The sequence below is a fragment of the Schistocerca piceifrons genome, chromosome 1, assembly GCF_021461385.2.
Source record: "Schistocerca piceifrons isolate TAMUIC-IGC-003096 chromosome 1, iqSchPice1.1, whole genome shotgun sequence".
In the NCBI taxonomy this organism is placed as follows: Eukaryota; Metazoa; Arthropoda; class Insecta; order Orthoptera; family Acrididae; genus Schistocerca; species Schistocerca piceifrons.
Window position 1 is genome coordinate 281009050 of NC_060138.1, and position 13267 is coordinate 281022316.

The 13267-nt window shown below is 42.8% G+C and overlaps 1 protein-coding gene across 4 annotated transcripts in view; it reads right to left on the reverse strand.

Moving 5' to 3' along the window:
- Positions 1-13267, reverse strand: part of LOC124785083 (diacylglycerol lipase-beta-like) — an 853236-nt gene that overhangs the window by 147019 nt on the left and 692950 nt on the right. For all 4 annotated transcript variants that reach the window (XM_047254152.1, XM_047254151.1, XM_047254150.1 and 1 more), the window contains one exon: positions 12053-12156. In XM_047254152.1, the coding sequence (XP_047110108.1) occupies positions 12053-12147 (95 nt within the window). In that variant the 5' untranslated portion in view covers positions 12148-12156. The remainder of the gene's footprint in view (positions 1-12052; positions 12157-13267) is intronic.

The window sequence follows — 13267 nt, forward strand, 5'->3', positions numbered from 1 at the left end:
ATTCTTATTTGAACCGAGAGTGCAACAATTTCTGTTTCCTCCGCATTTTCCGAATTTGGTTATTAAGCCACGGAAGGTCTTTTCCGTCCTTAAACAACTTTCTTGGCACATATGTATCAAGAGCGCGATTTATAATGAGTTTAAACTTTACCCATAAGCGTTCTATGTCCGTCCCGCTGGAGAAAAATGTCCATTCATGTCTAAGAGGGATGCAAGCAACAGCTTACCTGCTCGTTATAGCATAAACACTCACCTGATCTTCTTGACGAATTTCTTAACTTCAGTAACCATCGTCGCTGTGATATCATGGTCACTAATCCATGTCTCTAAACTGACACTGTCGAGAATGTCAGACCTGTTTGTAGCTACAAGGTCTAAAATATTCCCATAACGTTTGGGGTCTCGAACTGCCTGCTCAAGACAGTTCTCGTAAAATGTTATCAACAGTACTTTCCAAGACTGACTGTCCTTACCCGTTGCAATGAATCCATAAACGTCCGCCGGCCGGAGTGACCGAGCGTTTCTAGGAGCATCAGTTTGGAACCGCGCGACCGCTACGGTCGCAGGTTCGAATTCTGCCTCGGGCATGGATGTGTGTGATGTCCTTAGGTTAGTTAGGTTTAAGTAGTTCTAAGTTCTAGGGGACAGATGACCTCAGAAGTCAAGTCCCATAGCGCTCAGAGCCATTTGAACCATAAACGTCCCTGTCTATACTAGTTAGATCCAGTCACCTTCAACTAACATTGTATGATCTGAGTATTTCCACGCTGATGACCATGGAATTTCCTTGAATGACTGTAAAACTGTGACAGAGGACTCGGGTGGCCGGTAGAGCCATAGAACAATTAACTTTATTTCTCGCAGATCTGTTATAAGCCACTGTCACAGTAGAATTCGACCTCAATAGAGACAATATTTTTGAATTTGTTGTTGCATAAAAACCGATGCGCTGTTTTAATTTGAACATAACACTGTTTGCACTAGGGGCAATTTTACAACTTCATTTTACGTCTTTTCTCTCGACTCACCGGGCCACAGAGGAACGTCGAAATGTTGCACACTTTTAACAACAGTATCGGACGTGACATAATTCGTCTCGGAAACACATCCATTCGTTTCTCCTTCACTCTCACCGCATCCTTCTTTTCGACAAACTAGTCCTGTCAATTTGCTGTACGAAGTTGCGGACTGAATCTTTTCAGCTTCACATGGCCTCGGTGATATGACTACGAGTTACCGTAATTGTCATAATTAAGTGACTATGTGTGACTTACGGGGTCTGAACATTTTCGGAACCAGTCTGTTGATACAGCTGACGAGAAAACTACCAGGAAAGTGGGATGTTGTAGTGGAACGTGCGGTGATGCTAGACATATATCACGACTGCTTCCTCGATCTGGTAAACCACTCTGTGCTGCTGAGTTTTCTCAGTTACTTTAGCTAGTCTTAGTGGAATATAGCTTTAAATGCCTTTACTAGAAATATCAACCGGCCCAAAGCTCTACACAGGGAAAGTATGTGTAAGCATCTACAACGATAATTGTCCAATCAGATTTTCACACCAGCACTTGTAGACTAAATTTTAATTGATGGGGGATTTGACGAAGAAACTAATATGACATATGTAGTTTTTAAGCAAAATGAAGAGCAGTTCCAAGTTGTCCTGCTATCGACTCTAAAAACTGTAGTGGAAGTGGCTCCTGACCCTAATATTTTCGATAAATGAAGAAATACACAAACAGTGAGCAGTTAAAGTTAATTTCCGAGACTGGAATCGTAAAAGCGATTTGTGGAAACCGACTTATTGTTTCTCGCTGTGTGAAGTACATATTTTACGCTGTGATATGCCATTAGTAGTGTCTATCCAACATTTGTGGAATCTACTAGTAGCAGCGATATTGTTCCAAGACTATTCAGTGTTGTGTACAATTCTGTGCGTGCTAACAGAAGAATGAATGAAAAAGCCATATTTTTAACGTCAAATGGTTGACATACGATGTTCTTAGAAGGCGGCGTACAAAAATCATTTAAATAATTCATTTACTAAGTAACAAACTACATTTCATAAGTATTTCATGCAATTAGTTATTACATGTCTTCATGGCTTCCTCTACTAAAACTTTTAACAAATCATTCATATTATAGATCTAACTGTCGCATGTTCACTTTCTTGTAATGCACGTGAAATTCTTATTCAAAAAAATTAAATCCTGCCACAATGGTTGCAATAATGCTGTGTAATTTCTCCAATCTAAAAGCTGTTCAAACAATATATTAACACAGCATAATGAAAATGCGCTGAAAGATTTTAAAAACAATTTATGTTGATCAGAAAATGATATGTAAACGTGATTACAAAATGGGCATTGCTATTGTCGTTTTATTAATATCCTTAATAATAATTTCTTGCTTAATGTAAATAACTTGTAGGGTATAATTATGACGGTTAAGATGCGCATCAAAATCTGTAAAACGTTGCAATTCATTGTACAATTAAAGATTTTAGTTGAAAAAGGCTAAGTGGTAAAGTGCTTGAATACTAACCCAAAGGCCCTGAGATCGAACTTTGTTTCACTATTTTTATTTTTATTTCAGTTACAGTTTACTTCACCTCTGGTGCTGACTTATTCTACATCCACGCGGCTACTCTGCAATTCACAATTAACTGCCTGTAGAGGATTCATAAAAACACCTTCAAGCTATTGCTCTACAGTTCCTCTCAGGAGCAGGGCGCAAGAAAAAAGAACACTCAAAGCTTTCAATACGAACTCTGATTTCTCTATCCAGATGGGCGCCAGTAAAATATTTTTGCATTCGGAGGGAAAAATAAGTCATTGAAATTTCATGAGGAGATCCTTTGTTTTAATGATCGCTGCCCTGGTTCGCGCATCATATTCGTGGCATTCTCTCCGCTTTTTCGATGTTCTCCGTCAGTCCTCTCTGATGCGGATCCCACAAAGCGCAGCAATACTCGAGAAGAGGACGGGCGTCACAACATTATGTATGTGACCGTTCCAATTCAAGTAGTTCGCAGTTGTAATTCATAAGTATTTAGTTGAATTTACAGACTTTAGACTTGTGTGATCTATAGTTTAACAGAAATTTAGCGGAATCCTTTCAGTACGCATGTGGATAACTTCACACTTTTCATTATTTAGAGTCAATTGCCACTCTTCGCACAATACAGATATCTTCCTAAATCAGTTTTAAATTGGTTTTGATCATCTGATAACTTTACAAGACAGTAAGCGACAGTATCATCTGCAAACAATCTAAGAGGGTTGCTCAGGTTGTCTCCTAAATCGTTTAACTAGGTCAGGGGCAGAAGATGGCCTATAACACTTCCTTGGGGAACGCCAGATACTACTTTTGTAATAGATTGTTGATCTGAAATATTTGATTTATGTCTTACGAGATATGTCTGTAGTAATACACCCAATGTACTGAACTCATGTTTTTATTTATAAATTTATTTCCGAACTGTTGTATGTTGAAATTTATAGGGCAAATTATCAGTTATGGAAAATGAAGAGGAATGAGTATAAACTTGACAATTCGTGTTTTACTAGTGTGCATAACGTGGATAAACAACTACCTATAATGCATTACCACTACTGTGTCAGTGTAAAAATTATAGTTGTAACGTTTTCGAAAGTCAGCTTCTATGATATTGTGTTCCCAATTCTGTCAGAGCAACAATACGTTTTCTGGGTTTCCACAGTATAAGTTATTAGGCCGATGACGCATTGAAAAGACATTAATTGCATATGAAAAAATGTGTTAAAGGCTTATAGGCTACATATTTCAACAATGCATATTCCAGCAGAAATAACCGAAGTGGCTTCAGAACATAGGAAATAAAACAAACGAAACGTAATCTGGTCGACTCCCATAGTTCCCAGAACGTCAAAAAGTGTTTAACAAATATTCACTATTCTTGGCGTTCGTTTGACGTGTACACCCCACACAAGATTGTTCACTAAACTCCACATAAATACATAGCCATACAGGAATGACATTCGCTTTTCACGTCATAACGCTAAGTAGTTTTACATCACATACACAACCTGAAAAACAAAAACAAAACAAAAAAAGCGACCTTGGCGATGGCCTGTGGAATGGCCACTCTCGCTGTAAGTGGGCTCTCTAGTATGGCCTTCCTTTCCCCATCCGCTTGCCTCCGTCCGCACTTCGTGACTGGCGGCAATCGCTTCACGTGACATTTGCCGCCCTACTGGGCCCTCCTCTTACCTGAGTGATAGGAAGTGTTAAGTTTTTTCGGAAGTTTCGAATGAAGTGATGCCACAGCACGAAGCTTTCGGCTGCATTTTTCTTCCTTTGGTTGATAAACTCTCTAGGATTTTTGCTGAATGAAGAGACAGAAGTGGTTATTTGAAAATTGATGTATAGCTGAGCTAAAACAACTTATTATCGTTTCGAATTTAAGACGGCTGCATTCTTTTCACATTTGTTTACATGCGTTTAGGTATCACCACAGTATACAAGAAAATAAAAGAAGACATTAAAAGCATAAAAGAGATGCAGTACAATCAATTTTTTAAAAAACTCAGTATTATACAGCTATTTCTATACCACACTACGGAAATTCCGAAAGTAGCACTACTTACATTATGTGCGTAAAACAATGTTCGTTGTTACATATGAAAGTTTACGAAACTTAAATGCTATATTCTGCAGGTAACTAACTGCACATTCTTTTTTGGACAGTACATGTTTTCTTACAATGTAAAATGAAAAAGCCAGTCTGGCAAACAACACTGATATTTGATAGCATAGTTCCTGTTTTTATGTCAGTTCTTGCAGTAGCAGTTTGTGTTGAAAAGTAGAGCAATCCGTTATGCCCCAGAAGAAGAGAACAGTAATACCATCTTTTCCTAATGTCGTACACAATAGGTACATTATTGTCACTATTTTCATTCCTAGCCTCTTATGTAATTAGTAGGTTCAATTTTTTTGTAGTAAGTACGTTCAAACACTAAATTAGTTATCTGTGCATAGTACACTATGCGATCAAAATTATCAGGATACCTGGCTGGAAAATACTTTCATAAACATCCCAAAGGTGTTCTATAGGATTCATGTCAGGACTCTGTGCAGGACAGTCAATTACAGTGATGTTATTGTTGTGTAACCACTCCGCCACAGGCCGTGTATTATGAACAGGTGTTGGATCGTGTTGAAAGATGAAATCGCCATCCACGAATTGCTCTTCAATAGTGTGAAGTAAGAAGGAGCTTAAAACATCACTGTACGCCTGTGCTGTGATAGTGCCACGCAAAACGACAAGGGGTGCAAGCCCCCTACGTGAAAAACACGGCCACACCATCACACCGCCGTTTCCGAATTTTACTCTTGGCACTATACACACTGACATATGACGTTCACCAGACATTCGCCATACCCACACCCTGCCATCGGATCGCCACATTGTGTACCGTGATTCATCACTCCACACAAGGTTTTCACGCTGTTCAATCGTCCAATGTTTACACTCCTTACACCAAGCGAGGCGTCGTTTGGCATTTACTGGCGTGATGTGTGGCTTATGAGCAGCCACTCGACCATGAAACCCAAGTTTTCTCACCTCTCGCCCAACTGTCATAATACTTGCAGTGGATCCTGATGCAGTTTGGAATTCCTGTGTGGTGGTCTGGATATACAGCTGCCTGTTACACATTACGACCCTCTTCAACTGTCGGCGGTCTCTGTCAGTCAACAGACTAGGTCGGCCTGGACGCTTTTGTGCTGTATGTGTCCCTTCACGTTTCCACTTCACTATCACATCGGAAACAGTGGATCTAGCGATGTTTAGGAGTGTGGAAATCTCGTCTACAGACGTAAGACACAAGTGACACCAAATCACCTGACCACGTTCGATGTCCGTGAGTTCCACGGAGCGCCCCATTCTCTCACGATGTCTAATGACTACTGACGTCGCTGATGTGGAGTACGTGGCAGTAGGTGGAAGCACAATGCACCTAATATGAAAAACGTATGTTTTTTGGGGTGTCCGGATACTTTTGATCACATAGTGTATATGTACCAATTACACTGTAGTCAAGATACACATGCGTGTGCTGCTAGCTACCAAGCAAAGATACAGAGTACGCTTAATGATTGGGTGATACATTGATATGGAGGATACTGTTCGTTGTGTGCTAGTTACAACTAAGGCATTTGTGTTTTCCATAGAACTTTGCTCAGTAAAAATTCTTTGAGGAAAATACGACAGTATTACTTCAAATGGTTCAAATGGCTCTGAGCATTATGCGACTTAACTTCTAAGGTCATCAGTCGCCTAGAACTTAGAACTAATGAAACCTAACTAACCTAAGGACATCACACACATCCATGCCTGAGGCAGGATTCGAACCTGCGACGGTAGCGGTCGCTCGGTGCCAGACTGTAGCGCCTAGAACCGCACGGCCACTCCGGCCGGCCAATATTACTTCATGCACAGTATACACTGATGAGCCAAAACATTATGACTGCTTGCTTAATAGCTTGCTTGTCTGTCTTTGGAGGCGCCATGTCACGGGCTGCGCAAGTTGGACGAAAGATGTCAACTTCGAACAGTCCTCTTGTGTGAACGACATGATGACTATACGCAGCAGAAAAAGAAATGCACAAATCAAGACGTGTTTCCCGCTTGAAAGCACACACCCGAGTAAATGCTCCGATTTGTACTGGCAGCAACGTGAGACACCTCCGCATAGCGCGGCGTGCGGTCACAGCGTCGAGAGTGGCGCGTTGTAGCTCGTCGCGGCCAAACGCCACAGTGTATCGTGTATTTACTCGGTACTGGAAAGAGGTATGGCTTTACTTGCAGCATTAAAAACGATTTACACTACTGGCCATTAAAATTGCTACACCACGAAGATGACGTGCTACAGACGCGAAATTTAACCGACAGGAAGAAGATGCTGCGATAGACAAATGATTAGCTTTTCAGAGCATTCACACAAGGTTGGCGCCGGTGGCGACACCTACAACGTGCTGACATGAGGAAAGTTTCCAACCGATTTCTCGTACACAAACAGCAGTTGACCGGCGTTGCCTGGTGAAACGTTGTTGTGATGCCTCGTGTAAGGAGGAGAAATGCGTACCATCACGTTTCCGACTTTGATAAAGGTCGGATTGTAGCCTATCGCGATTGCGGTTTATCATATCGCGACATTGCTGCTCGCATTGGTCGAGATCCAATGACTTAGCAGAATATGGAATCGGTGGGTTCAGGAGGGTAATACGGAGCGTCGTGCTGGATCCCAACGGCCTCGTATCACTAGCAGTCGAGATGACAGGCATCTTATCCGCATGGCTGTAACGGACCGTGCAGCCACGTCTCGATCCCTGAGTCAACAGATGGGGACGTTTGCAAGACAACAACCATCTGCACGAACAGTTCGACGACGTTTGCAGCAGCATGGACTATCAGCTCGAAGACCATGGCTGCGGTTACCCTTGACGCTGCATCACAGACAGGAGCGCCTGCGATGGTGTACTCAACAACGAACCTGGTTGCACGAATGGCAAAACGTCATTTTTTCGGATGAATCCAGGATCTGTTTACAGCATCATGATGGTTGCATCCGTGTTTGGCGACATCGTGGTGAACGCACATTGGGGGCGTGTATTCGTCATCGCCATACTGGCGTATCATCCGTCGTGATGGTATGGGTTGCCATTGGTTAGACATCTCGGTCACATCTTGTTCGCATTGACGGCACTTTGAACAGTGGACGTTACATTTCAGATGTGTTATGACCCGTGGCTCTACCCTTCATTCGATCCCTGCGAAACCCCACATTTCAGCAGGACAATGCACGACCGCATGTTGCAGGTCCTGTATGGGCCTTTCTGGATACAGAAAATTTTCGACTGCTGCCCTGGCCAGCACATTCTCCAGATCTCTCACCAACTGAACACGTCTGGTCAATGGTGGCCGAGAAACTGGCTCGTCACAATACGCCAGTCACTACTCTTGATGAACTGTGCTATCGTGTTGAAGCTGAATGGGCAGGTGTACCTCTACACGCCATCCAAGCTCTGTTTGACTCAATGCCCAGGCGTATCAAGGCCGTTATTATGGCCAGAGGTGGTTGTTTTGGGTACTGATTTCTCAGGATCTATGCACCCAAATTGCGTGAAAATGTAATCACATGTCAGTTCTAGTATCTTTGTCCAATGAATACACCCGTTTATCATCTGCATTTCTTCTTGGTGTAGCAATTTTAATGGCCAGTAGTGTAAATAACTACATTTCTTACGCAACAATACAGGATGTTTCAGGAAGAAAAGTAGATATTTTAGGTGTTAGTATAGACGAATTGCAATAAAAGTGCCATATAACATGTGTCCAATTGTTACTGAGGACAGAGATGCAGCTGTTAGTATGTAACCCAAACAAACTTAAAGCAAAGGCAAATGTGGACATTCGCAGTTTATTTTCAAAAATTCCACCCAACTTCAATGCAATTTTGACTTCTCTTGATAACACCACGTGTAGCTTTTCTGAGGTCGTCTTTGCGTTCTTTTATGAGGGCTGGTGACCTAGAAACGTACCCACATCTACAGATCCATCTTCCGGAGAATGTTAGGTTTAGATGATGTGTCACTTAACGACTACAATGTACAGCATCCCCGTCATGCTGGATGAACATACGCTTTCCTATAGCCAAAGAAATCTCTTTCAATATTGCTGGAAGCTTATTTTCAAGAAAGTGTAGATAACGGGGTTCTGTAAGACGATGCGATAACACAAAAGGCACAATCAACTGATTGTCTGTCAAACCACGCCACACATTTACAAAGAAGTGTTCTTGAAAATGTCTCACAACAGCATGTGGTTTTTCTTCAGGCAACTGATGTGAATTACAAGTGTCATTGATGCCTTCACGAGGGAAAGTGGCTTCATCAGTAAGAAGTAAAAAAGAGATTACCTGGCGATTTTCAAGTATCCAATGACAAAATTCCAATCGTCTATCTTCACCTCCTGCTCGAAGGTGCTAATGAACTGTAAATTATACGGATGCAGCCCGTACATGCGTAATGTCCGAAATACTCTTGTCCGTGGGACACCGATATGTGCAAAAATTCTACCTGTGCTTGTTGAAGAACTACGTTCTACCGATTAAATAATGTCTTCTCGTTCAACCACAGTCTGTTCATTTACAAGTGCAATGTGACTGCTGGGCACTGTACCAATGTCACGCAGTGTATTGAACACAAAAGTAAACACTCTTGAATCTGGCAGTCTGCGGTTGGGATATCGTATGTCGTGTTCTCTACAAGCAGTAACAGCGTTTCCATACACACATACCACATCGGTATACTCAGCATGCGTAAATAGGCACGGCATGTTTGCACGCTACAGTACAGTAGCCCCGGCCAACAAATCTAAATGAAAAATTCAATTTAAACTGAAGCATAACTTCACAACGTGAACATCAGCACTCTATTGCTGACATTCGATAAATACGCCCTTAGCAACCAATAGCAATCGGTATGCCTACACACGAAACGAAAATGCTTGAACTCAGCTGTATCTCTGTACTCGATCAAAACTGGACACATATTATACGGCATTTTTTACTGCTATTCGTCTATACTACCACCTCCTAAAATATTTACCATTCATTCTGAAACACCCTGTATATGCCGTATTAAAATGCACCAAACATAAACTACAATTTTCGCTGTAAGCTTTTCTAAATATGCGCGGTGCTATGCTTTAATTTGAAGCAAGACAGAACTATTGGCAATAACGAAAAGAAAACCATTTCATACTCAAGCTGTGATGTATGGCTATAATGCAAACAACTAAATCTTTTTACCGAACAGTTTCCCAAAAATCGAATGAGAGAGAGAGAGAGAGTGCACCGCGAGTCTTAAAGCTGTGGGTTTTTTCCTTTCCTCCCTTTTTTTTCACGAAGTGTAAAAGCTTTACTGTGAAATTAACTACAGAGGCGGAGGTACCCTTGCTTCATCTACATAAAATAATTTTTAGGCAGATCGGATGAATGGTAATTCCGCTCCTTGTGTTGGTTGGTTGCTTTGGGGAAGAAGACCAGACAGCGAGGTCATCGGTCTCATCAGATCAGGGAAGGACGGGGAAGGAAGTCGGCCGTGCCCTTTGAAAGGAGCCATCCCGGCATTTGCCTGGAGCGATTTAGGGAAATCACGGAAAACCTAAATCAGGATGGCCGGACGCGGGATTGAACCGTCGTCCTCCCGAATGCGAGTCCAGTGTGCTAACCACTGCGCCACATCGCTCGGTTGCTCCTCGTGTTGCGTGGAGTGAACAGCAATCCACGTTGTGACGGGCAGTGCGATAGAGACGAGTATCGGCGAAGTTTCGCTGTCATACTTGCGTGAACCAATTAAGTCACTTCCATTACGTTTCCACGCGCTCTGCCGATGCAGATTGCTTCTACATCTTATAGCGTATCGCATCGTGTAACGTATCACCTCAGTGTGAACCGCACCTAGCAGCAGAAAGAGTCGATCATGAGAGCTCAGTGACTTCGAACATGGATTAACCACTGGTTGTCACTTGAGTAACAAAACCATCAGGTATATTTCAACATTATAAACCTGCCAGGTCGACTGTTGGTGATGTGACTGTGAAGATGAAAGGCGAAGTAACAACCGTGGCTAAATCTAGATCAGGGGGACCTGCTGTACTGACGACCGTGGAACATTGCGCAGGTTGGCTGTAAGCAATCGCGTGAAGTCAGGGGAAGGAATCACTCGTGAATGTGAGTAGTGCAGCCAGCACAACGACTGTGCGTAGGGAGTTAAAAAGAAAAGAGGTGATAGGGGTACAGTGGTCAAGTAGCTCCTCATAAGGTACATATCTTTTGTAGTCAATGACAGGCGATACTTGAAGTGGTGCAAAGAGCGCCGCTACTGGACGGTGGATGGCTGGAAACAGGTGATTTGCAGTGATGAATCATGCCTGCAGCAATCTGATAGAGAGGCGCAGGTCTGGCGAATGTCTGGAGGCCGTTACCTGCCATAGCGTGTGGTGTCAACAGTGAAGTACGAAAGAGGTGGTGTTAAGATATGAGGGTGTTTTTTGTGATTTTCGATGTTGCATCCTTACTGCATTTAAAAAACGCTAAAAGCGGAAGAATATGAACACAATTTACAGTATTGTATGTTCCGTACAGTAGAACAGACGATGACTGCATCAGCACGGCCGCGCGGGATTAGTCGAGCGGTCTGAGTCGCTGCAGTCATGAACTATGCGGCTGATCCCGGCGGAGGTTCGAGTCCTGCCTCGGGCATGGGTGTGTGTGTGTTTGTCCATAGGATAGTTTAGGTTAAGTAGTGTGTAAGCTTAGAGACTAATGACCTTAACAGTAAAGTCCCATAAGATTTCACACACGTATGAACATTTTTTTGTATCAGCATGACAAGGCACGCTCCCGTAAGTCAACATCTGGAGGCGATCGGTTATGGACAATAATATTCCTGAAATGGACTGGCTTGCCCGTAGTCCCGACCTGAACCCAAAGGAGCACCTTTGGTGTGAGTTGAAAAGTGGAGTTTGCTCTAGACCTGAGTGTCAGACATGACTGCCATTCCTCCACAGACGTTCAGAAACCTCACTGATCCTCCAGTAGAGTTCAAGCTGCTATGAACGCGTGGACAGAGCCTACATTAATGTCCGTTAATTGCAGTACGGACGTCTTTGATAGGATAGAGTAAATAAGAGCGCCACAGTCAGCAGATGCATTCTGTAGCTATGCTGTAGCAGTTTATTATCAAAAATACAACAAACATTATTTTCTCTATATCAAACATCTTGTTTTCTATTTTATCATTTTAATGGAAATAAGGTGATGGCGGTGAATGCTGTCGCACTGTACACTCAGAAAGTTAAGTGTACGAATGCAAGAGAAAGAGGCCTGTAAATGAACAGCCGTACAAGTGTCGTCCAGCGATAACATTGTCCGGCAGTCATCGCACACAGCGTTGAGTAACGTTTTAATGTTGGTGGAACTACGTACAGCCACAGAGTACTCACCATACGGTTCTGAAGGCGAACTCGAAGAGGCCAGGGAAGACGAGGTCGTCGGTGGCGACCAGCCATCTGCGTCCGAACAGTTTCAGCGACGGCATCGTGCCCACCTGCACAACAACAAGGCTACATTACTTTACACTAGCAAACACAATGACTTACACTTGCTAAATATGTGCGGGAATTGGATGTACGTTCTGATTTCCTGCTCCCTCTCTCTATGCCCATCTCTGTTTCCTCCCTTTCTTCGTCCATCTGCTCCTCCTCCCCCCCCTCTCTCTCTGTCCACCTCCTCCACCCCCTCTCTATGTCTATTTCCTCCGCCCTCCCCCCATAAATTTACTGTTTCCCCCTTTCTTTGGCCTCGAGTCTTTTTTATTGCTGCTGAAAACGAAATTTTAATTGTGAATTGAAGTCGCTTAAAATGAATGAGTAAATCGGGCTGCGAGCATTGGTGTAAGAGGTATGAGAGAAACCTCACGTGCTGTTGGATGCGTGAGAATAGTAGCTTCAGTCAGGGCTTAATTTCGGTTGGTACACGTCGGAACGATGTTCAGGTACTTCCTAGACTTTTTTTATCTCGGTACTGGAGAGTTGAAAATGGTACACGTGTATTACATTGCACCGACACCACTTGACGTGACAATGGGTGACCAACATGAGGCGGCGCGCGGGGGCTTGGGGCGACGTTATTGTTACCTCCATTGGCGGAATTTTTGTGTGTGTGTGTGTGTGTGTGTGTGTGTGTGTGTGTGTGTGTGTGTGTGTGTGTGTGTGTGTGTGTATGTGTGTGTGTTTATACTGTACGTTCCGAAGCTGTGATCGGTACATATCGCGTTTTCTTTACGACAGGAGCAATCTCATTGATATAGTAGCAGGGCAATATCTCGTTTTATGTGTGTCATAGATATTTTTTATTCCATAGGTCTCATTTTACGTTTAAAAGCTTATTTATTTATTCCCTGTACATATGAAACTAGTTACTTCTTTTTCACTCACTATTATGAAAGTTACGAACGACAAAATCTGATTGAAGATTCTCATGTACAGTCTGTCTGTGGGAAGGTGTAAGATTGCAGCCGTAAGACAAGGAGAGCTGAGCGGGAGCTATGTTTCTATCTTTTTCTTGCATTGCTACCAACTAACGCGTCACGCACCCATCAGTTACTATAATACAAACGGAGCACGAAGTTAACTTTTCGTGAAGACGTATTATAGGGA